This window comes from Dipodomys merriami, unplaced genomic scaffold, assembly GCF_024711535.1.
Source record: "Dipodomys merriami isolate MVZ:Mamm:240054 unplaced genomic scaffold, mDipMer1.0.p SCAF_44, whole genome shotgun sequence".
NCBI classification, from domain to species: Eukaryota; Metazoa; Chordata; class Mammalia; order Rodentia; family Heteromyidae; genus Dipodomys; species Dipodomys merriami.
The window spans coordinates 415,894-442,321 of record NW_027206002.1 but is presented as its reverse complement, the minus strand read 5'-3'; the positions used below and the strand labels follow the sequence as shown (position 1 = coordinate 442,321).

The window sequence follows — 26,428 nt, the reverse complement described above, 5'->3', positions numbered from 1 at the left end:
TTTTTTGGGGGGGCGTCCAGAGGAGTAAACATGTAAACATGTAAGAGGCATTTTTTAAAAAATTAGGGCTAAAGGTGTAACTCAAGAGATAGAGTGCTTGCCTAATTTACACAAGGTCATAGGTTAAATTCCAAGAAAGAAAGAGATGAGCAAGAGGGAACAAAGATACTATTGAAGTATCTGGGCCTGAGTGCTGTCCCTCAGCTCTTCAGCTCAAGGCTAGCACTCTACCACTTGAGCCACAGCGCCACTTCTGGCTTTTTTCTTTTTGCGTATGTGGTGCTGAGGAATCGAATCCAGGGCCTCAGGCATGCAAGGCAAGCGCTCTACCACTGAGCCAACTTCCCAGCCCAGATTGAGTTATTTTTGACAACCACTGTAATTTTAATTCTCGTTTCTCCTTATGTAATTTGTTTTCTTTCTCTGCTGCTGTTTTAGTCTTCTCTATTACTTTTAAAGCAGTTTGGCTATAATGTGAAAGCAAGCAGGTTCTCTAGCCCTTTTTTGCTTTACTTCTCAGATTGAGTTTTGCATTTTTGCTTGGGCAGGCCTAGAATCTCTTAACTATGCCTTCCCCATAACTAAGATGACAGGTGTAAGTACTCAATTGAGATGAGGGTCTTGCTAACATTTTGCCTGGACTGGTTTGAACCATAATCCTCCTGATCTCTGCCTCCTAAGTATCTGAGATGATCGCTATGAGCCACTTCATCTGTTCCTCCTCTGATTTCCTGTGCTTGCTTTGTAGATTATTTGTGGGATTATAGTTTTCATCAAATTTGGAGAATATTTACCATTATACAATTTTTACTGTTCTGTCCCCCAAGTTGTGACTAATTGTTAGGCTAAACAAAGTTAGCCCATGTAGCTCATTGGTACTCTGTTTATATTTGATCTTTTTTGTTTTTAATTTCTGTTTTTTTGTCCTTATTAGTCTTAACACCATTCTTTGTTGTTAGTCTTACCCAGTGTATGTTTCTTTTTGTGCATTTTTAAAAATCTTCAATAGTATCTTTGTTCCCTCTTGCTCATCTCTTTCTTTCTTGGAATTTAACCTATGACCTTGTGTAAATTAGGCAAGCACTCTATCTCTTGAGTTACACCTTTAGCCCTAATTTTTAAAAAAATGCCTCTTACATGTTTACTCTTCTTTGTGTCATCTTAGAATAAGGACTATACATATAAAATAAACTTTGAAATGTCTTTTTGCTAATTCTGTTGCCTTAGTAATTGAGTTTTTTTCTTGTTCATTTTCTGTTTGTTGAGAGATCTTTATATGTAGTCCAGTTTGATCCTTCTACCTCCTCAGGGATGATAGGTATATACTACTATGCCTGGGAAGTCAGTTTTGATTTATTTTCCTTCTAAGTCTAGCTCTTTTTTTTTCTCCTGTTTCTTTATATCCAGAGTATTTGATTTGGTGCTCCAAATTGTGAATTTTATCTTGAAGTTGCTAGAAAGATATTTTTGATTCAAGTAACTTGGAAGCAGTTTGGAAGTGTAACTGTTTGAAAGGGCCTTAAGTAACTAGGAAGCCAACTTTTGGATCTTGCTTTGAGCTATGTTGTCTAGCACTAGAGTACTATTTAGCCTGGACTCTCTTGAGTCCAAAGCATTCTGAATATTCCAGGAAGAATGGTGTGAGTTTTATAGTCTGGCTGATTGAGAAAAGGAGCTCTTCCTGTCTCTGAAAGTTTTGGTCATTGTTCCACTAATCTAACAACATTGACATTTTGGCCCAGTTAATCCTTTTTTCTGGAGCCCTCTCCTGTCCACATGATTGTGGCTTGAACTTGGGGCCTAGGTGCTGTTACTGAGCTTCTGTGTTCAAGGCTTGCACTCTACCACTTGAGCCTCTGTTCTCCTCTGGCTTTTTGGTGGTTAATAGGAATTAAGGGATTTTCCTTCTTGTGCTATCTTTGAACTGTAGTCCTCAAATATCAGCCTCCTGAGTAGTTAGGATCACAGGCATAAGCCTTTGGATTGTGGCTTTATTTTGTTTTTTGCTAGCCCAAGCTGGCTTCAAACTCCTTATGTAGCCTGGGCTAGCCCTTTAACTTAGAATCTTGTTTGGCTTCTGTTTGTGCACCACCACACCCTGCCTGTTCAGGAGTTTTTTGGTTTTTTTTTTAACCTTACTTTAGATATTTGGATGTGATCATTACTACCCACTCCAAAGAGAATTTCTGTGGCTTTCTGGAACCCATTGTTTGAGTAGTACCCTTTCCTGTACCTCCTGCTGTGTAAATTCTAGCTACTTCCTACTCCTCAACTGACAGATCACTTCAAAATGTCACCAGGCAGTAAGGTAGGCTAATCATATGAACCATCTCATTTGTTTATTCCCTCACATTTGTCACTGTCTTTTAGTTTTTGTTATTCTCTCTATTTGAAAAATAGAGAGAACATGGTTTATATATTTGTATTTATTTTTAGCAGTTTTGGGGGAGAGGGACTGCCAAGACAACTCCTTTATTTGTCTGTCTGGTCAGGCTGGAGCAGTAGCTGTAGCTTGCTAATTCACAGATCCCACAAGCCTTCGCTCATACACATTTACATTGTCACACAGAGCCTTCCCCAACCCTGGGAGTCAACATCCAAGAGGAATCTTGTCCCTAACTACTTGTTACCATTCAGCACATACTACCTTTGCTCAGGCCCAACACCAGCAAGCCTCGAGGCTTGCCACCTTCTCACTGTCCAGCCCTGGTTAGGAGGAGGAAGACAAGGACTCAAGAATGCCTAGAGGCAGCTGTGTCCCGGAAGCCAGACTCAGATCCAGGAAGCTGTGGCAGCTTTCCCCTTGACTCCAATGATACAGGCCCCTCAGTCCTAATGGGAGTTAGTAACACAGAAAAGTATATACTCTTTAACCCCATATAAATTACTGACAGTAGACATAGGGAACATGTGCTACAGGAGCAACATAGGCAGAGGTAATGGATCCTTATTTCTGTGTAGTACTGCTCTGTCCTGGCTGGCCACATAGCCGCTTCAGCAGTGCAGAAGCCTGTACCTTTTTATGAGAATGGTGAGTTCAGTCCCTTTTCCTCCACTTTGAGCTAATGCTCAAATCCCAGCAGTTGGTCTTTTTCTTTGGATGGGATGTTCTGACATATATCCCACACAGTGTAGCCTTAGAAATTTCTAAGTGTCAAGTCTTGAGTCTTTTAATGCATCTATGGAGCATGTGCATGCTATCAAGTACACCAAAAGTTCCAACCACCACGGGCTTATACTTCTGTTCATTTGCATGAGGCCATCTGTGTAGTAGGTGAGGAGATCTAGATGTGTTTAGACTGTTATGACAGAATAGGAAAGTTAGAATAGCTTTAACCCAAAGTCATACGTTAATATTGCCCCCATGTGAATGCAAACTGTTTCTGATAAAATGTAATTAGAATGGAAAAAATTCATTAGCCAAATATCTTCAGGAGGTTACTTCTCAAGTAGCTATGATATGTAGGTCTGAGAGAGAATATGTCTGTGATCACTGCTAGAATAGGATTAAGTCTATGGTAGTTTACACAGTCATTTTACAAGGGTTTTATTTTCTCCAAGGCCCCCACAAATTACATAGAGTTGTTTGCTGTCTTGTTTGTTTGTTGGAGGGGGATGAGGTAACTTCAGATGTTTTCATTTGGCTTCCATTTGCCCAGCTCTTAGTATAAAACAGGTCATGATCCCACTGTGGAAGTTACTCTCACTTCCAAGTATATACAGGGGATAAAGAATAACCATTATTAGATGGATCTCTAGGTGCAGTGGATTTATTGTAAACCAGGCTTTTGCCAGGATTATATTATTCCATTTAGCAGATTTTGTTTGTATGGTTGCATCTTTTGTCCCACAGACCTTTGAACTGGATCGTTCTCAGTTCCATTCACTTGGTAGGATGGCTTGTCTAAGTTGACATCTCATTGGTATTATTACAGGGGAGCCTTTTTCTTTCTCTGAGACTGGCTTGGATCTCTGTACCATGTTGCTAGTCTCACTGTATTAAAATCTCAGAAGTTATGCAGCCTTTCTGTCAGAGCAAGTCACAAATCTGACCCAGGAAAGCACACAGATTCCAGTTTTTGATGGAGGAGTGACAAGGTTCTGTTGCAGAAGTGTAGATATGACATGAGAAATATCTTTGTGGCCATCTTTGAAAATATAATTTGCTTTATCAAATATAAACTATTATCAATCAGCTTATCTGATACTTTATAGACCTATTTTATCTACTGTGTTTTCTTCTTTTTTTTTTTTTGTCAGTCATGGGGCTTGAACTCTGGGCTTGGGCACCATCCCTACGCTCTTCAGCTCAAGGCGAGTGCTCTACAGCTTGAGCTACAGCTTCACTTCTGGTTTTTTTTTTTTCTGGTAGTTTATTGGAGATCGAACCATCCCTACGCTCTTCAGCTCAAGGCGAGTGCTCTACAGCTTGAGCTACAGCTTCACTTCTGGTTTTTTTTTTTCTGGTAGTTTATTGGAGATCGAAGTCTCACTGAGTTTCTTGCCTGGGCTGGCTTTGAACCAATATCCTCTGATCTCAGCCTCTTGAGTAGCTAGGATTATAGGCGTGAGCCTGTTTTCTTCTTTTAATCTATCCTTTTTGTACACTTAAAATCATCTTCAGTGTCAACTTAGTAAGCTTTTAACAGATAGATGTGTTTGCTTAACCCATTATGGTTAATACAGCATTTGAGTAGTGGCCCTTAGCCATGAGTGTAGAAGGGATCTTCTTTACCTTTCCGGTCTTTTGTAATTGAGAGATTACTGTGACTCTTCCATACTTAATGTAGCTCTGTAGTAAATAATTGTGTGTTTACAATCAGAATTGTGAGTCATCATTACTTTTCTTAAATGCCAACATGAAAAGTAATCTAAAAACCTTTCTGTTCCACAGGACTTAAATACTATTTATTCTTACCTTCATGGAATGGAAATACTATCAAATCTCAGGGAACATCAACTGAGGTAAGTATGTGCCTTATTTAACCACACAGTATATGCTCTGTAGTTATTTATTAATAGGTATCTGTTAAAAGTTTTTTACAAGCCTCCTCCTGTTTTAGACACTTGTAATATACTTACAGATTAGATGCGTAATTTTCCTGTGTTTTATATCAGTTGGGGTTGATTTGGGTCGGGTCTTGGGGAAAACAATCTAATACATTGAATACAATAAATCATGGTAATGTTAAATTAATGAACTGGGTAGCTGCTTGACTTTAGGTGGTCATTTAATGCCTCTCTACTGAAGTACGTTTTCAGCAAGAAAGAGCCAAGAAAGACTGTTCATAGTTTAAGAAAAATAAAAATAAAGCAGAGTTCAGTGCTCTCTGAGTATGTGCTGGTTAGTTAAAAACAGTAGCCCTCTATTTTTTTTTTTTTTACTTTGAGTTGATATTATGTTACATGTTTAAGATGGACATGGTATTATCAGAAATTTAGCCCTGCTGGTTAGTTTCAGTCCTTGCTGCTTGTGTGAGAAAAATCATGCAAGATGAGAACTTTGTGAAAGTGACAGGAAAAGAAACACCATAGAGAAAGAGATTATGTGGCATGATCCCATGGAAATATGGCACTTTCATTCATCTTCAGGCATCTTTGGGGTACAGACTTATTAGGTTTAAATAGAGGACAGTGGTATGCATAGTTTTAAGAGTCCTGGTTACAGGTATAGCCTGGCTGGACATTATCTCAGTTCTAATTTTCCCAGGCTTAAGAGAAGTTGTTAACCACTGTCACCACTTGAGAGGAATAATCTAGTTCTCATTAGCTGATTTCTCCCACATCAAGGTGAAATATGAGCATTATTGGTAATTATCCTCATTAGGGAAGAGTCTGTCCTGCAAGACTGCTTTCCTTAGGGATAGTTTTAGTTCCTGCAATAAAAATGTTATTAATAGAATGAAGACAGACATAAAATGTAAGCACAAGTGCCAGGCTTTCCTCTTGCTTTTAGTTTATTCATGGCAGCAAAAATAGTATTAAATACCTGTTACAAATGTTCAATAAACTGAAAATGGGTTTTTCTCTCCCATGAGAGCACCAGGATTAGCCTTGGGGCTTGAATGATTATTGAGATTACTTATGAGAAATTCCTATCTCTAGGTCTAGTCTCTCTACAAGGCTATAGTTATCTGAGCGTTGGGAAATTTAATTATATTTTAGATTGCCTTTACATTTTTCCATCACTTATGGCTACTACTTATCACCATATTTTACTAAAGTGGAAAAAACAGGACCCTTGATGTAGTATAAGTTTCTGTGGGCAAGACTAATACATTTTTTGAACCTTAATTACTTCTTCTCTTACACTATTTTGATTCTATTTGTTAAAATACTTGAGAGTGCTTTAATGCACTAACTAGTAACTTTCTTTGGGGGGGGGGGCTGGTCTGGTCGTGGGCCTGAACTCTGGGCCTGGGGTGCTGTCCCTCAGCTCTTCAGCTCAAGGCTAGCTTAGCGCTCTACTACTTGAGTCACAGCGCCACTTCCGGCTTTTTTTTTCTGCTTATGTGGTGCTGAGGAATCGAACCCAGGACCTCATGCGTGCAAGGCAAGTGCTCTACCACTGAGCCACCTTTGCAGCCTACTACTTAACTTTTTCATATAACATTTATTAAACATGTTAGGTATCCATAACCCTTTTTTAAAAATTATTTTTCCTGTGTATACCTCAAGTTTATGATTATGAACACACACACACATATAATTCAAGTTAGTGTATATCAAATAAGTTGACAGAAAAAAAGAAAATGAAAATTGGAGTACTTATTAATATTAAATTGAAATGCAAACAAATTTACATATTTTTTTCCTGGTGTTAGTATGCCTTTGTTAGTAACACCAGAGCACTGTAGTAGACCAGACAACTACATAGTTTTTCATTAAAAAAAAGAATATTATTTGAGGTAGATTGAAAGCTCTTACATCACAAGAATATTATAGTTGGTGCCACTTAATACTATTTTCTTTTATAAAACTATTATTTCACTATATATATTTTAAGCACTTGTACTTTAGTGAAAATTTAGAATTGATAATTTTCTGTTGATATGATGGAATTTTTTAACAGGATTTAAGATAAAATAATTTTCAAAATCTGTACTTTTTTTAATACTAGGTTAATGTCTGAAAGAGCACGCTATGAGAGATACAGTGGCAATCAGATACTTTTTTGGTAAGTATTTTCATGATTAGCTTAAGTTAACGACATTGGTTTAAATTTTGCCTTTTTTTTTTGTGCCAGTTCTGGGGTTTGAACTCTGGGCCTGGGCTCTGTTCTTGAGCCTCTTTGTGCTCAAGACTAGTGCTCTACTATTTGAGCCTTTTTTTTTTTTTTTTGAGTAATTTATTGGACATAAGAGTCTCATAGACTTTCCTGGCTAGGCTGGCTTCGAACTGCAATCTTCAGATGTCAGCCTCCTGAGTAGCTAGGATTACAGGCATGAGCCACCAGCGCCCAGCTAAATTTTGACTTTTAACATTGAAATTATTTTGATGGTGGACAATTTTTGTAGAGCAAATTGAAATATATTCATGAACTATGAAGCATAAAATAAAAAGCCAAGTACTGGTTGTTCAGGAGGCTGAAATATAAAGATTGAGGCTCAAAGCTAGCCCAAGTAGACAAATCCCAGGGACCATTATCTCCAATTAACCAGCAGAAAAATTGTAAGGGGAGGTGTGATTCAAATGGTAGAGAGCCAGCCTTGAGCAAGATAGTAAGAGCATGAGCCCCTGAGCAGAAAACACATTTTTAAAAAATGTATAAAACACAAAAAATAGTACAGCAAAGTTTTTAAAGTATATACACTTTGTAACTGTTGCTGCTAATGAAATGAGCTTTCTAGAAGGGTCAGGAAAACTGTTTTTGGAAAGATGGTCAAATATTCAAATTTCAATGACTCCAAGTTAATTTAATGTGTGTTATTTTTAAATTTAATTGTATAAAGGGGTTTCAATTTAACTTACCGGTTCATGAGTATGATGAATCTTGATCAATATAATTTGACTTCTTTTTGAATTTTGGGGTCAAAATAATTTGACTAACAAGATTTTTTACGTAGCAAATATCAGTTCAAGGTTCTTTAATGCTTTGCATTTGTTCTTTTTTATTGCTATAATGTAAATTTATTCATTTTACTGTCACTACATCTGTGGATTGCTTCTAGATTTTTACTATTGTAAATAAGCTTCATTGTGAACATTTTGCTTGTATCTTTTTATACTCTATTCATTCCTCCTATTCAGCTTTCTAGGAATTGCTAGAGATTTACAGTTTTCTAAAAGTTAAACCAGCCGGGCACCAGTGGCTCCCACCTGTAATCCTAGCTACTCAGGAGGCTGAGATCTGAGCATCGCGGTTCAAAGCCAGCTCAGGCAGGAAAGAGCGTGAGACTCCTATCTCCAATAAACCACTAGAAAACTGGAAGTGGTGCTGTAGCTCAAGTGATAGAGTGCTCGCCTTGAGCTGAAGAGCTGAGGGATAGCATCCTAGCCCAGAGTTCAAGCCCCATGACCAACAAAAATAAATAAATATCTATTAATTGTGTATAGTAATATTTCAGTTATTCCACTCCTATTATAACCATTTTTTGCTTATTTTGGAATTTAGCCATTCTGTTGATTATTCATTGTCTCATGATTTTATTTTACATTTTTCTGTTTACAAATGGTATTGAATGACTTCCATATTTTTCTTGTTTGTTTGGCAATACTTGGGTTTGAACTGGGGCCATTGTGTTTCCTAGACAGTGTACCACTTGAACTATGTCTTCTAGCCTGATTTTCATGTTTTTATAGGTTATTTTGATAGCCTGTGAAATCCTAAGTTAAATTTTTGATCATTTTTATTGTGTTGTTTCTTTGGATTTGTAAACAAGATTCTATCCATAAGTTCAAAAAGAGGTCAAATTACATTGATGAAGATGCATTGTGCTCTTAAATAAACACATTGAAATATGAAACCCCTTAGGACAGTTAATTAAAAATAATATCTTTTATGAATTCTGAATAAAAATCCTCGGATATTCTTAATGTATATCTATCTTATTCTATTTATGACATGTGTATGTGTGGGTGTGTGAAAACCATGGCCTGGACGCTGTCCCTGACCTTTTTTGCTCAAGACTAACACTCCAGTACTTGAGCCACAGCCCCACTTCTGGCTTCTTGGTGGTTAATTGGAGATGAGTCTCACCGACTTTCCTTCCTGGTCTGGTTTTGAACTGAGATCTCAGTCTCCTGCATAGTTAGGATTACAGACGTGAGCCACCTGGTGGATCAACTATTTGTGATACCTTTTTTGGGGGGAGGGGGGGAGGGTGTTGTTTTTTTTTTTTTGGTGGGTCCTTGTGCTCGAACTCTGGGCCTGGGCATTGTCATCAAGCTGCTTTTGCTCAGGGTTAGCCCTCTACCACAATGATACTTCCAGCTTTTTAGGAGTCTTACAGACTTTCCTTCTTGGGCTGACTTTGAACTGCAATCCTCAGATCTCAGCCTCCTGAATAGGATTATAGGCGTGAGCCACTGCTGCCTGGCTTTGGCATCTTGTAAAAGAAAATCTCTCATTTTCATGACATGTTTTTAAAAAAGTTTTCCCCATCCCCGAGATTATGATGGTGCGGTTTTTTTCTTGAAAAGTTTTACTGCCAATCAGTATCATAGATGAAAAAATTAAGGCCATATTAAAGGACTTGTGGCTTTATAATTAAATTGGTATTTTTTTCTAAAACATAAAGCCATTAAACATAACTTCTGTCTGATGCTTTATAATTTTCCTATTCAAGTAATTACTTTTTACCAAATGGTTTAGTTTTTCCAGATTTTTCCTTATTTAGAATTCATTTGATAAAAGTTAACAGTGAAATGTAATATTGGATAGTAAAAACCTAAATATTTATACTTTTATTATTGGTGGTACTCAATAAGCCTCCTTTTTTTTTTTTTGGCCAGTCCTGGGGCTTGAACTTAGGACCTGGGCACTGTCCTTGAGCTTCTTTTGCTCAAAGTTAGCACTCTACCACTTGAGCCACAGAGCCATTTCCGGCTTTTTCTGTTTAGTGGTACTAAGGAATCAAACTCAGGGTTTCATGCATGCTAACAAGTACTATACCACGAAGCCACATTCTTAGCCCAAGCCTCCATATTTATGTGACAATTTTTATCACAGCCTCTAAGATGGGCTGATTCTATATATTGTCTTAAAAGTTTGTGGGGGATTTTTTGTTGTTGTTGTTGGTCATGGGGCTTGAACTCAGGGCGCTGTCCCTGAGCTTTTGTACTCAAGACTAATGTTGTATCACTTTGAGCCACAGTGCCACTTCCAATTTTCTTGTGGTTAATGGAGATAAAAATCTCATGGACTTTCCTGCCTGGGCTGACTTCGAACCATAATCCTCAGATCTCAGCCTCCTGAGTAGCTAGGATTATCAGCATGAGCCACTGGTGCCTGGCTAAAAGTATTTTCACTGTGTTCATTGCATTTCTTTTTCAAAGTAATGTGTTTTTCACATTTCTGTGACCCTGTTAAGAATTTCCTGTTTTTTTTTTTCCCTCATGTGATCATGGTTTATATAAGGTCTTAACCTCTGAATTTCCAGCATTCTACTTTTAATTATTTGCAGTATTACCAGGATTTATTTTGTGTTGTATATTTTAACATGTACTTACTAAATCCATATACAGATGAACATGTTTGTTTAATCATTTACTTTCTATCTTTGAACAGTTCAGAAACTATTGCCAGATGTTGGTATATACTGCTTTCTGGATCTGTGCTTGTGAAAGACTCCATGGTCTTACCTCCTTGCAGGTAAGTGTATATTAACTTTTATTTAAAACAGTCACGCTATGTACCCCAGACTGGTCTGCAATACTCTAGTATTATTAGCCTCCCAAATGCTGAGATTATAGGCATGTCCTATTATGCCCAGCTACATTAACTTTTTTTGGGGGGGTCTGGTCGTGGGGCCTGAACTCTGGGCCCTGGACGCTGTCCCTCAGCTCTTCAGCTCAAGGCTAGCGCTCTACCACTTGAGCCATAGCGCCACTTCTGACTTTTTTTTTCTTTTTTTGCTTATGTGGTGCTGGGGAATTGAACCCAGGGCCTCAGGCATGCAAGGCAAGCGCTCTACCACTGAGCCACCTTCCCAGCCCCTCCATTAACTTTTTGCGTTAACATTATAGCTGTTTATCTTTTATATTCAACTATTTTATGTAATATGTATATTTTTAATACTATATATATATTTTTTGGGGTGGGGGTCTGGTCGTGGGGCCTGAACTCTGGGCCTGGGCGCTGTCCCTCAGCTCTTCAGCTCAAGGCTAGCGCTCTACCACTTGAGCCACAGCGCCACTTCCAGCTTTTTTCCTTTTGCTTATGTGGTGCTGAGGAATGGAACTCAGGGCCTCAGGCATGCAAGGCAAGCGCTCTACCGCTGAGCCACCTTCCCAGCCCTAATACTATATTTTTAAAATATTCTTTTTTTTAACCAAGACCAGAACACATGCTTGGTACTTGACCTTTTTTGCTCATTGGCAGGATCTCTACCAACTGACCCATGCCTCTAATCACTAAATATTCTTTAAGCAATGTGAAGATATGTGACAACTAATATCAACTAATGTTTCATATTTCTGAGGCTATAATCTTTTAATTTTACACCATGATATGGTATCTTTTCCCTATTTAAACTTTGTTTCATGAGAGTTGTTCGGCTTCATCTAGTGGTTTTTGGATTTATTGTTACTATTGAAAAACAATGTATTATAATAGTTAAGAAAATGGTTTCAGGAACAAGGCAAGCCAGATTAAAATCCTAATTTCATCATTTCCTACTTACACTACTGGACAATTTTTGTTGTTGTTGGTCATGGGGCCTGAACTCTGGGCCTGGGCACTGTCCCTCAGCTCTTCATCTCAAGGTTAGCGCTCTACCACTTGAGCCACAGCACCACTTCCGGCTTTTTCTGCTTATGTGATGCTGAGGAATGGAACCCAGGGCCTCATGTATGCAAGGCAAGCACTCTACCACTGAGCCACCTTCACAGCCCCTCCTGGACAGTTTTTAATTTTCATCTGTAAAATATGGAAATAAATGTTGTCATGTAGTTCTTTATAAGCTCTCCTACTCAAATTATCAACAAAAGTTTCTAAAAAGGTTCATACTCTAGAGCTGTACTGCCTGAATTCATGTTGTACTCTACCACATCTTGGACAAATTACTAAAAATCTCTTTTTGCCTCAGTTTGCTCCTTGATAAAATGGGTACAACAGGACTGGGAAGGTGGCTCAGTGGTAGAGTGCTTGCCTTGCATGCATGAGGCCCTAGGTTCTATTCCTCAACACCACATAAGCAGAAAAAGCTAGAAGTGGCGTTGTGGCTCAAGTGGTAGAGCGCTAGCCTTGAGCTGAAGAGCTGAGGGACAGTGCCCAGGCCCAGAGTTCAGGTCCCACGACCGGCAATAAAATAAAATGGGTACAACATGAAACCTGTTTCATAGGCTTGTTTTGGGAAATACGTGAGTTAGTATGCATAAATTTCTTAGGATAGTGCCTGGCTCTTAAAAGAAGTTGTGAATTATGAACAGTTGTTCTCACAAGGTTTGGGATGATAGTGAAATGTGGTTTTCCTAGAGGATTTTCTGTTAACAATTCTTCAGATTTTGGAGTTCAAATTATGCTTATGGAGACTTGAAATTGCAGCTAAATTAATTTAGCAGTCTAACTATTAAATATCAAGGTTTGGACCTCTCAGTCTTGATATCATTTTTAAATATTGGCATCTAAATTCCTAAAACTTTGCTTTTTGATTAAATGAAGCAATTCTTGGTGAGTATAATAAAAACAATTGACTATTTTTTTTACAAATGCAATATATATTCTTGGCTATATAAGCCTTTTGAGTATTCTTTCTTTTGTGTTTGTAAAATTCACATTGCTGAATTTGTATTCAGTAGCCACTGAGATAGAAATTTGTGTTGATGTTATATAGGTTATGGTTTAGGATTTATATTTAGGATTCTTTTGATTTTTTTTTTTTTTTTTTTTTTGTCAGTCGTGGGGCCTGAACTCTGGGCCTGGGCGCTGTCCCCCAGCTCTTCAGCTCAAGGCTAGCACTCTACCACTTGAGCCACAGTGCCACTTCTGGCTTTTTCTGCTTATGTGGTGCTGAGGAATGGAACCCAGGGCTTCAGGCATGCAAGGCAAGCGCTCTTCCTTCCACTGAGCCACCTTCCCAGCCCATCTTTTTAATATTTTTTTTCCCTGCTTTGGTGTTCTAAATGGTCGAGATTTTTTTGTAGCCATTAATTGGCTATAAAAATGTACCCATCAGTTTGTAATCAAGACATTGAAGTTTAAGTTTTTGACATCAGTTGATAAGAATGTATGGAATTTTATAAATATGGAGATATGGTATGCATTAATGTTGCCATTGTGAATTTCATAGCACATCAAAAGTTTATTTAATTTTATAAAATACATCTAGGTAAAGTTTTTGTTTTTTCATGACAGATGTTATTGTACTGTGATTGTTATGATTTAATATAAGTAAAACAAGTCTTAGCCTATAAGTCATCAAATAAATTTTTGGCTTCTGTTGATATAGTTATAAAGGACCATAGTAGCAGTTGGCTGTATAATCAGTATGATACCAATAAGATACGATCACTACCTGATACGGACTAGGAGTAATAGTTGCATCTTAGTTTATTTAAAGATAGCCAATTTTTCTACAGGTACAGTTTAAAGAATTACTAATTGTAGAAAAGAGTAGCTACCAAAAAAGATCAGGGAAAACACACTACACCTAAGGGAGAATAAATGAAAGGGAGACCCTATCTCCAAGACTGGAATTCAGACTTTGTTGGAAAATGTTAGTTGCAGCCCAATGGAAGAGAAGGTCAGTGCTGTCTGAGGTCAGAGTTGGGCCAGACTGGTAGGAGGAGAACCAGTCCTGAGAAACAAGAACCATACCTCCCCTCCCTCACCTTTTACCCCAAGATGCAGATGGGCTCCAAAGCTGGAGAAAAGGATGAGAAAACCTTCCTCCTTGTGGTATCCCTCTACTGATAAATCTTTAACATTCTTCCTGGGAAGAAAGAACATTTACAAAATTTACTTCATCACAAAATAGAGTAATGAAGGATAGATTTCAAGCTGAGAACCAAAAGTAACTGGCACTGTTCATTCCCTTGGCTGCTTAGCTTGTAAGTGAGTGCTTGTAATCACATTTGGTATTCATTCATTGGAAGAACAGCTTTGTTTCTACATGGTAAAGTACAGGACAAATGAGACATGTATGTTCAACAATTAGTATTGTTAGAAGTATTACCAGAAATATTAATGACATAGCTCATCATTATGTCTCTGAATATTCTGTTAACTACCATATAATTTGCTCCCAACAACTTGCATATGAAATTCTTATGAGGAAAAAAAATAGTTAATATACACAAATACAGAGATTAAAAAGAAGAGAGAAAACTTGTAGACCATTTTTTTTTGTTTCATAATTAGATCTGTAGTTATCTACAATTGATTTTGAGATGTCATATTGTGTTAGATTGTTCTCTATATGGGTACATGTCTTTTCCAGCTCACAGTTCTTTTGGAAGTCAAATACCCACATATGGGTTTGCCTGTGTGAGCTTCTAACCTGATAGATTTCATCTATCCATGCTTAAAGATCACACCAATGAAATTGCTATAGCTCTACCTTTTACTGCAGTCGAGAGTCTCTTGGCACACTTTTTAAGTTCAGAAGACACACACACACACTTTTGTTCACAGGAGGAGAGCACCCAATATTGCAATGAGATTTGGAAGCGCACGCACAGACACACACACATACACACACACACACACATACACACACACTCTTTTGTTCACAGGAGGAGAGCACATGCACACACACACACACACACGCACACTCACTCACTTTTGTTCACAGGAGGAGAGCACCCAATATTGCAATGAGATTTGGGAGACCCATAGGTGATTTTGGAGACAAATGATTTTAGAGGAGATGAATATGTCTGAAGAGAAGATAGTAACTTGGGACAGTGTTCCACTGGCCTTGGGGTATAATGCTTGACCTTGAATCTTTTTCCTGTGATAAAAAATTTAGTTTTCATGGACTAAGGAGAATAAAGAAGATAATTAAGATTGTTTTCATTTTTGGTGGAGTCTTTAAATGGATAATGGAACTTGGGAGAAAAGCTGTTTTCTGCATTTGTTGTGCTTTGCAGGTGCTTTTTGTTTGAAGTTGCAGTATATATTTTCAAATCCTTTTCTGAGCCCAGCAGTATCTTAATGTTTAATAGAAGTACTGTTTATGATACGCAGTAGAACCTTGCAGGCATATGGCTTCAAGAAGATCAATGTTGAAGAAAAATCATGAATGCTCAAGATGCATAGAATTCAGTGCTCTAAAATTACTCAAATTTACCTATTCCATCTGAGGCTCTGTACTGTACAGAGTAGGCTACATTACCATCACTAAAATTACCGCTGCACAGATAAATGCTGCTCACTAAAAACTAGATCTTATTCATGCTCTATTATAAGTACTCTGCTTTACTCATTATCCACTAAATTTTTCATTTTGATTTTTTTGTTGTTGTTGGTTATGGGGCTTTAACTCTGGACCTGGGTCCCTGCCTGAGCTTCTTTTGCTTAAGGCTAGCACTCTGCCACTTGAGCCACAGCACCACTTCCGGCTTTTTCTGTTTATGTGGTGCTGAGGAATTGAACCCAGGGCCTCATGCATGCAAGGCAAGCACTCTACCCCCTAAGCCACCTTCCCAGCCCCTTCACTTTGATTAAAAATTTTTTCATTTCAATTTTTCCAAATTTCCATTAAAGATATGTTGCATTTCAATAAATCTTAATACTTTCCTTTAACACTTCTATTAAGCATGTTGCATGCCTTTTTTGGCTTAGGAAGATTGCCATGTTTGTTTTTTTGGGTCCGGTCGTGGGGCCTGAACTCTGGGCCTGGGCTCAGTCCCTCAGCTCTTCAGCTCAAGGCTAGCGCTCTACCACTGAGCCACAGCACCACTTCCGGCTTTTTTTCTTTTTGCTTATGTGGTGCTGAGGAATGGAACCCAGGGCCTCAGGCATGCAAGGCAAGCGTTCTACCACTGAGCCACCTTCCCAGCCCCGCCACATTTGTTTCTTGGGCATCATTTGCTTTCTGGAAGCCACATTTTCATAAAATTACAGGGAAGGGAACACTTAACAAATCACACAATGATGTAAACATAACTGATGATAAAATGTGGAACTAAGAGCTTCTCAGCATCAACTGAGCTGCATAATGTATGTATGTGTATTCTCATTTTGACCAAAACCACTTGTAATGGCATCTACAAATAAGGAGGGAAATAAGTAGGGCTTGCTGTATACCTAAATAGTTCCACAGTATTTGTATCACTTAGACTCCCACCAGCAATATGTGGGAGTTTGAGGTTCTATTTTACATATTGCTGCCGCCATTGGTGTCAGTCAGCCTTTTACTTCAGCATCTTAGTGTGAGGTGGTTTTCTGATGCATAATATTTTTTTTTTTTTTTTTTTGTCGGCCGTGGGGCTTGAACTCTGGGCCTGGGCGCTGTCCCTCAGCTCTTCAGCTCAAGGCGAGCGCTCTACCACTTGAGCTACAGCGCCACTTCCGGTTTTCTGGTGGTTTATTGGAGATAGGAGTCTCACGGTCTCTCCTGCCCGGGCTGGCTTTGAACCGCTATCCTCAGATCTCAGCCTCCTGAGTAGCTAGGATTACAGGCGTGAGCCACCAGCGCCCGGCTTCTGATGCATAATATTATTGAACACTTCTTCTTGTGCTGATGGCCACTGCTTGTTCCCTATAGGTGCTCTCTTGTGCACTCCTCCCTCCTTCGCCTCTCCTTCCTTTGCCCCTGCTGTCTCTTTTGTCTCTTTCTCTCCATGGTACTGGCATTTGAATGCAGAGTCTACTCAAGTGTCTAGATCATCAAACACTCTACCACTTAAGTCATGCCCCTTGCCCATTTTGTTTTAATTTTCATAAAAGGTCTCACTTATTTTCCCCTCGGACTACCATCTTCCTACTAATGCCTACGATGTAGCTAGTATTATATATGTGAGTTACCACTCCTACTTTGTGGAGGGAGGAACAAAGGAAATGATTGTTTTCTGGTTTTACTTATTGTTGGATTTTTGTGCCAATGTCGGGCTTGAACTTGGGGGTCTTCATGCTCTTGCTCAGCTTTTTCCGCTTATGGCTAGCACTCTACCACTTCAGCCACACCTCTAGTCTAGCTCTTTTGCTAGACTGTACTTCTCTTATGGACTTCTCTGCTCAAACTGGCCCACTGTCTAGATCTCAGCCCTCTGAGGAGCTATGATAACTGATTGAAGGCACTGATGCCTGGCTGCTTTCTGGTTTTTATTTGCATAGAAATCTTTCTCTCAGACTAAGAATATAAAAATACTTTTTTCTTTTAATATTCAGTTTTTAACAAAGAAATAGCCACTGGCTTAAAGCAGTTTGTTTTAATAAGCTATCTTGTTTCCATTTCTTTATACATGTGAATACTAATGTTTTCTATAATTCAGTATATATATATTTTTTTTATTTTGTGAAATATGTTACTATGCTATCATTCCTCCTTAGGTAAATTTTTCCTTCAGCAGTACTGAATTGCAGATGTTTGGAATTTAATTTTGTAACTAATTTTAGGGACTAATTAAAGTCAGAAATTTAAATGGAATTTTTGTATAGAACTATATTAATACTTGTTATATCTGGATAATTAAGAGGAAAGATAGAAGACCAGCATTTTTAAATTAACCTCTCAGGATTTTTTATTTGTTTCCTATATTGAAATACTTTATAACTTCTAAAGAAATTATTTTTCTGTTTTTATAGTTTTGGTAAGCAGTTTGGAGGAAAAAGAGGATGTGATTGTCTTGTATTAGAGCCTTCAGAAATGATTGTGGTAAGAACCTTAAAGAATGCTGAATTGTTTTTGATATGCTTCAGTTTTTTATGTTAAATGAAGTAGGCATGAAACTCTCAAGGAGATTCCATTGCTGTGAACTTTTAGCGATTTTAAAAAGCATCAGAACCATATACCAAGCTTATATACTCTCTTCAAACTTTGATTCTTTGCAAAATGTAAAATATGGAATAGTTACATTTAAAAGGTACCAATTTACCTGTCCCACCAGAAAATTAAAGGCTTTGGAAAGGGGCCATAATTTCAAGTGTTTGTTCCTTTCCCTTTGAATTTAGTCAGTAAATGAAACATACAGATTCTTTTCCCTACACTAGAGGGAAACAGCTAGAGAAAAAAAATAAAGAGATATACAAATAGATCCAAGTAGGAAGTGATCCAGATGTTAATATCTTATTTGGGATGAGATTTTGTTTCAGCAATAAGTTTTCACTTTTTAAGAGAGGAGATACATATTTGTTGTAAATTTATAATGTTATCTAATTGGGAATTGAAATAAAAATGTATAGTAATTGATGCGACCCTCATGTATAGTACAAACAGTTGTTAGTCCTGATGTTATTAATAACTGAGTTCCTGACAGTAGAATAGCAGTTAACAAGCAGTAATGATTACTTTGAAAATTCCTAAAAACTGTTATTACACCTTGGAGGCTGATATTTAGTGGAAAAAAATACTTAAGTCTCCAAGTGTGTTCTCAGAAGTCATTCATGAAGGGAAAAATCACTCCATTTCTGGTGGAATCTACTTAACCATCTATTCACAGACTGACACTGAGGACAGACTATCCTATCTATGATATGTCTTGTTAGACACAAGTCATGGGGCTTGAACTCGGGGCCTGGGCACTGTCCCTGAGCTTTTCACTCAAGGCTAGCACTCTACAACTTTGATCCACAGTGCTACATCTGGTTTTCTGGTGATTAATTGGAAATAGGAGTCTCATGGACTTTCCTGCCCAGGCTAGCTTTGAACCGAGATTCCTCAGATCTTAGCCTCCTGAGTACTAAGATTATAAGCATGAGCCACCAGCGCCCAGCATGGACTATACACTTTAAATATTCCAATGTCAAGATGTACATAGAAAGATTAAGAAATAGTTCAACATGAAGTGAGAAAAGAGAAAAGTAACAAGTAAATAAAATGCTTGATCTTATTTAATACTGAATAATTGAGATAATTATAAATGATACTGGTATTACTGATAAAATTTGAATATGGATTGCAGATTAGATAACACTGAATTCCCTGATTTTGATAACTGCACTTACTTTTAGGAATTACATGTTAATATATAGTTCAAGGTCAAGAAACATACCTTCAGATATTTTAGGAAAGACTATGTGTGTGTGTAGCCATTACCACCACCATTGTGGTTAGTAATTTTTAAATTCCAGAACTGTTTCCTGGGCATTCAGTATTATTTAAAATGCTTTGCATTGTACAACAAAATATAGTAGGACATATTTAGAATTTTGAATGATGCTTGATCCATGTGTTTATGAAATAGCTTCATGTATATATACAAATTTGAGTAATCCAACTGGTGACTGGAGATATCTTTTGTTGAACACTTTCTTGATCACTCTAATTTAATTTGACATGTTTGCTTTAGAATTATATTTTTAAAGACCTTGTGACATAATTACTTAACTGAACCTAAAGAGCTTCTTCAGATTTCATAGGATCATTATTTTGGTTTACCTTCTAACTTTTGAAAATTTTTATTATCTTCAAGTTGCCATTCACCGAAGCAGTTTACGAACACCGTGCATCTTGATCACTGTTAACCCTTTCAGCATTCTCATTCACTGTCCCAACCCACCTCTTCCCTTTTTTACCTTAATTTTAGGTCATGTATTGAATTTTTTACCTTTTAACAAAGCAGTTTATGTGTACAATGCACCTTGATCTGTGTTACCACTTCAACATCTTCCCCTCCCCTTCAGCCCACCTCTTCCCTTATATTTCTCAGTTCTGTGGTATGTACAATGAATTCTTGGCTGTATTCACTTCCCTACTTCATTCTTTTACTCCTGTCCTCTTGGCCCCATTCCAGCATCTTGCTAACGTAGCATCTTTAAATAGCATAAAAGAGTTATAAAATCAAAGATGTTAAAACTCTGGTCTAAAATTTAATACAGAATGTCAACATCAAGACATGCCTTTTTTTCTTAGAAGTATTTACTACCCTGATTGGATTATTACACATTGGGCCAAATAGGTATAATCGAATTACAGTCAGTTAAAAAAATTAGTAAATTTACTAAGTAGATGCTGTGAAGAAATGAAGACTGAGCAGCTATAGCCATGTTGTGGCTGAGAAGTGGTAGGCTCTGCACATAGATCCTGGTACCACCTTGCTTGAGGGAAATGTTTTTGATACCCAGCTGCTCGGTTTTGTTTTGGTCTGGTCTGGTCTGGTCTGGTGGTACTAGAGTTTGAACTTGGCTTCTTTTGCTCATTCAGCCTGCTTCCTTGACTGGTGCTCTGCCATATGAGCCCAACCTTTTTTGTTGATGATTTGGGAGATGGCATCTTATAGACTTCCCTGTCTCGCTTGCATTCAAACCACAGTCTTTCAAAGTCTCAGCCTCCTGAGTAGCTAAGATTACAAGTATGAATTCCCAGCATCTGGCATAGTTACTGGTTTTATGGTGTCATGAGGAACTTAACATGATGGCTATTAATATATTACCTATTTGACTCTTACTCTGTGAACTCCTCTGTATTCATTAGGAATCTAATGTATGTGTGAAGTGTGATGTGAAGGAACTCCGGAAATGTGTAAAAATTAGGAGTTGCTGTGTTCATAAGGGCTCTGCCTCTACTCAGTATGTTATTGAAATGCCCAAGCTTCTATATCAGGAAAACACGGTGAGAGGATTGCAGGCCAGATTTGTGATACGTATCTATCTGTAAAGCCAAAGTGAACTGGGGAAAGCAGGTGTAAAATGATCTGTCTGGTTCCTAGTTTGACTTGTACTATATAACTTTAAATGGGATTGTTGTGGCAGGATGTACGGAAACTCCCTCCTCCTATTGCTCAGGTTAGAGTGCCCTCTAAATGCCAGTGTATATTGGAAGATATTTCACAAAGGAGGCAAAAATGGCTTCAATTCTAACAGTGGACAGTGAGTATCTGCCAAGTTTGGAAGGCTGAAAAGAGATCACCTAGAGCAAACAAGAGTGATTTCCCCCTCTGGAAAGACTGGGGGAACAAAACAAGAGAAGATGAAGAATAATGTCTGAAGAGAAGTAAAGCCTGATTCTTTGAAGAAAGATAAAACTAAATGTGAAGATGGAATTTAAGGAGGGTGCTGAAAACAAAAGGGGGAGGAAGAAGAGGAAGGAGTAAGAAGAAAAAATGGACAACAACCCATTAGAATTGATCCCTGATGAAAAAGAGATCTAGGAGAGAGGAGGACTCTAATGCACACAGTTGAGTTTATAAATGTTATTCCATTTCTTTACACATTTGTCTAGATCAGAAATTATTCTAGTGTTCAAAGTATGTGCTCACTGTTATCCCTATCCTTGTCCTTCTAGCATTCATTAATCCTTATTGCCTTACCTCTGTTTCTTTATTTTCTACCAGGTTTGTTAAGTCTTTAATTCTAATGCCACTGTGAAAATAAAATTTAATAAAGCATATTAAGCAGTGCTGGACACATTGAGAAAATAAGTATTTGTCAAGTTATTCCACTATAAGAAAAAAATGTACTTTTTAGGACTGTTCATTTCAAAAGCTTGGGAGCAGTGTGACAACCAACTATTTAAAACTATTCTTAGTGGATATAGAGCCCAGGTTATGGTGATTAAATACCTTCTGTCACTAATAAGATTGAGCCTCTAGGAATAGTTTATATCAGGTGTAGTGCAGAAAATGTATTAGGCAGAAATTTCTCATGTCAGGGAGCAAGGAGATTTAAATAATTACTGAATTTGTCAAAAGTTCATAGTACCTTAAAAGGAGTTACCTTAAATATAAAAAACATTACTAAGTATTTTTATTAGGATACTGAAACTTACCAAAAAAAAAAAATTCTGCATTTCTTATGGTGATTTATGGCTTTTTCTTCCTTAATTTCTTAGTATGATTTTACTTTACTAACATTAAACTTGCATTCCCAATGAAAGCTCAACTTAAGCTTTGTTAAATCTTTATTTTACTTATATTCTAGTCTCAATTTCTTCTTTTTTCTTTTTGGTCGGCTGGGGGCTTGAACTCTGGGCTTGGGTGCTGTCCCTGGGCTCTTCAGCTCAAGGCGAGCACTCTACTGCTTGAGCCACAGTGCCACTTCTGGTGTTCTAGTGGTTTATTGGAGATGAACTTTCCTGCCCGGGCTGGCTTTGAACCAAGATCCTCAGATCTCAGCCTCCCGAGTAGCTAGGATTACAGGAGTGAGCCACTTGCGCCCAGCTTCAGTTTCTTAATGAGATGTTTAATATGTAATTTTAATTTTTTCTGCTTTTCTGTCATTACATTAGTATTCTGTGAGTGTTATTACTTAAAGTCTGTTTGCTCTTCTATATTTTCTAACTTGGGAAAATTCTTCTTCTTATATTCTTTGGTGGCTGATAGGCTTAGATTTACTTCTATCACATTACAGGCTTTGTATTTGTTTTACTTTTTTCTACTCTAGCTTTATTCTCTTTTATAGTAAAATTTTTACTTAAGATGTACCCCTACTCCTTTAGAAATAGCATGTGTGGTTTGCTAATCCTGGCTATTTTTAAATTCCTTCTTAAAAATATCTGAAGCTAATCCAGGTGTAGTATTTCAAGAGTGGAATTCTAACACTTGGGGGGCTGAAGCAGGAGGATTTTTAGTTTGTGGCCTGTCTGGGCTACTCAGTCTTAAATCTAAACAAAAGAAGCAAATATATTTGTTAGTCTTCAGTGTATCCAAATGTAATTCCTGTTGTTGTCTAGTTGTATAGTCAGCCTTTGGATTTAATAGTAGTCACTGTGGATTTAATATGGCTCATAGTTTCTGCCTATGGTCATTTGGCTATGTGGTTCTGACTCTTTAGCTCTCAAACCTGAAGCAACTCTTCTACAGATACTTTATTTTTAAAGTAATGCTGTAGTCTGTGAAAGTATAGCAGTACAATCGTATATCAGCAGCACACACTTTGAAAATAGATAGGCCTGTCAATTTAGCTTTTATAAGGATTGTTGTAGGACAGGGGATGCAGCTCAGGGCTGTATTGTCAAGGCTCTGAGTTTGATCTCCAGCAAGGCACACACAACCCAAACCAAACAACCATAAAACCAAAAGCAGCTGAAAAACGATCACTGTTGTGAGCCTACAAAGTCACTAATCTTTGGGGTATTAGGGTGTAGAGTAAAAGTGTCTTTGTTTCCACTTTTTAAACAGTTCACTAAAATCTTAACCATAATCATTTTCTAAGTAAAATAAGTAATCAAGAAGTTTATAATTAGTATAATTTATAACTTGTAATTATTGAATGTGTAGGTGTAGTTGACAGCTTTCATTTCTGGTAAGAGACTACTTAGAGGATATATGTTTATGTGTGCAAAAGAGACAGTTTCCTGAGAGGAAACTGTGGTCTCCAGATCTCTATAATAACATCGTCTAATCATTTTTAACTCACATTGTCCTATGTGCGTTTTGATTCAGTTTCATGGCAGAAGTAAATGAAGCTTCCTTATGAGCCTGTTAAGACTTCATAGACTATCTTTAACATGGAACAACTGGATATTTAATCAGGAATGTGAACATGTGTTTCAGGTAGAGAATTCCAAAGATAATGAAGATAGTATTCTACAAAGAGAAATTCCTGCCAGACAGTCTCGACGAAGGTTTCGGAAAATTAACTATAAAGGAGAGCGTCAAACCATAACTGATGATGTGGACATTAATAGCTACCTTTCTGTGAGTACATTTAGAAATATTTCAAGCCTCTTCCTTAATTTTCATACATATAGTGTCTTTGACATTTGTTTTTGGCAATATTAATAATTGTTCTCCACAGATAAACGTTTGGTGTAGGTAAATGTACTAAGTACTTCTATGTGACTGGCTTATTTAGAGTTAAATCCTCTTATCAAAGAGGTGTTTTTGTTTTCAGCCTTTGTTTAAGTAATATAACAAAAAGTATTTACCTAGTACTTACTAGTGTGAGAACTCAGGTAATAGACTCCTGGGGAGTTCCTGGTATACTATAAGGAATATAAACAAATAAAAACATGGAAGCTCTTCCCTGCAGTTGTAGAACAGATGCATATTTCTCCACTAACATATATTATGTAAGTGCTGAATGTGTGCTTTCACATACAAACAAAATACCTTTTTAGTACTTTGGGGTCAGCCTTACACTCACACTTCCTCAACTTTCTTCTTCCATAGGTGCTCTACACTTGAGCTATACCCTCAACCCTGCTTTCGCTGTTTTTTGTTTGTTTTTGGTTGTTGTTTTGAGACAGTCATATGGACTTTTCTGCCCTGGCTGGCTTTGCAAATTTGTCTGATTTCATTCTCCTGAGTAGCTAGGATTTTTTAAAAGCACGGGCTACCAGAAACTGGATGAAATAATAGCTTTTTGTAACACTATTTCTTTTAGAAATCTTTACCCTTGTAGCTGTACACAGGCTCTTGTTTTAGACTGATAAGTAGATAATTAAGAAGGAACATAATCTAAGAATATGTGTATGTTTGTGTGCGTGTGTTCATGTTGTGTTGAAAAATCGAACACAGGCCTTCCTATATACTAGTCAAGTGTTCGGTTACTGTGTTACCTCTCTATCTCCAGGGAAGAGTTTCCCTCAAAAACAGCAATTGTCAGAGATTCATTCCCAAAGTATAAGCAGTTACTGTAGTTTTTTTCTCTTTTGTTTGTCTGTGTTTAAATTATAAGATGAAGGCTGGGCACCAGTGGCTCATGCCTGTAATCCTAGCTACTCAACAGGCTGAGATATGAGGATCGCGGTTCAAAGCCAGCCCTGAGCAGGAAAGTCTGTGAGACTCTTATCTCCAATAAACCACTGAAAATAGGAAGTGGCGCTATGGCTCAAGTGGTAGAGCACTTGCCTTGAGCTGAAGAGCTGAGGGACAGCACCCAAGCCCAGAGTTCAAGCCTCAGGACCAACAAAAAATAAAATTATAAGATGAAGGATAAGTGGGAGTATTGACTTCAGGAAAAGTCACAAGAACATGTTTAGTTCTTTTGGTTGTCAGAAACAGGAATGTATTCCTTCTGTGTTAGGATTAAAGAAGAATAAAATTTATTTGTACAGGAATAAGAATTATTTAAGGCAACTTCTAAAGTTTTTTTTTCACATTTGCCTAGTTTCATTGATTGGATACATCCTATTTCTGTCAATAAATAATACTAATCCCACAATTTTTCCCACATTCAGAGCCACAGTAGCTTCAATTTCTGTTTTCATTATTATTGACGTGTCACTATTTAAACTAACTTGTTTTGTTGTATTACATAAGTAATATGTATCTATAATTAATAAATAGGATTCTATGTTCTGTATTGATGCTTGCATAAAGTATGCACTAATCAAATCCAACTTATTTTGTCTCTCCTTCCCTAAGTGCCCTTCAACTTCCCAACCCTTGGTAATCAGGAGTTATTAACTCTTAGTATTTTATGTTCGGACCAACTGTTATTTTAGTTTCCACATATTAAAGCAAGTATTTGGTACTTGTCTTTCTTTTTTTTTTTTTTTCTTAATTTAATTTTATTCTATTTGTGAACATACTGTACAGAGGAGTTACAATTACATGGGCAGGATAATGCGTACATTTCTTACCAAGCATTGCAGCCTCCTCCTTTGTTTACCCTTCACATCCCTTCCCAGCCTCCCCCCTCCCCTCCTGGTACTTGTCTTTCTGTGTTCAACTTTCCTTACTATAATTAAGTTTCTCTGTTTTGCTACAATGAATAGGACTTATTCTTTATGACTAAATAATACTCTATTTTCTTTATTCATCCACTGATGAGTACGTAGGTCAATTCTGTATCTTAACTGTTGTGAATAATGCCACAATAAACATGGCCATTCAGTATTTATTCTGTATGCTGGTTTCTTTGGGGGTGTTTACCAAGGAATGGTATAGCTCATTACCCAGGCTGGCCTCAGACTTCCTGTCCTCTTGCCCGTGTGGTATATATGCGAGTGTGCCACAGTATCAACTATTTTTATTTTTTATGAATCTCTATACTATCTTGCATAATGACTCTACTGATTTACATGCTGGCCCATGGTATATGAGAGTTGTCTTCTTGATAGTAGCCATCCTAAGAAGAATGAGATTATTTCTGAGGATTTTGATGTTCATATGTTAGCCATTTTTATTTTCTGAGAAATGTTCAGATGATTTACCCATTTTAAATTGCTTGTATTTTTGGTTTTTGAGTTCCTTATGTGTTGTAGATATTATTAGACCT

At 37.4% G+C, this 26,428-nt stretch overlaps 1 protein-coding gene across 8 annotated transcripts in view; it reads left to right on the top strand.

Moving 5' to 3' along the window:
* Rapgef6 (Rap guanine nucleotide exchange factor 6) overlaps positions 1–26,428 on the top strand; it is a 149,734-nt gene that overhangs the window by 21,291 nt on the left and 102,015 nt on the right. For 6 of the 8 annotated variants that reach the window (XM_069993676.1, XM_069993675.1, XM_069993679.1 and 3 more), the window contains exons 2-6: positions 4,895–4,965; positions 7,121–7,177; positions 10,730–10,813; positions 17,912–17,981; positions 23,758–23,901. In XM_069993676.1, coding sequence (XP_069849777.1) covers positions 4,895–4,965; positions 7,121–7,177; positions 10,730–10,813; positions 17,912–17,981; positions 23,758–23,901 — 426 coding nt within the window. Of the gene's footprint in view, positions 1–4,894; positions 4,966–7,118; positions 7,178–10,729; positions 10,814–17,911; positions 17,982–21,337; positions 21,441–23,757; positions 23,902–26,428 lie in introns of those variants that run through there. The other 2 variants (XM_069993678.1, XM_069993680.1) reach the window with 2 other exon arrangements.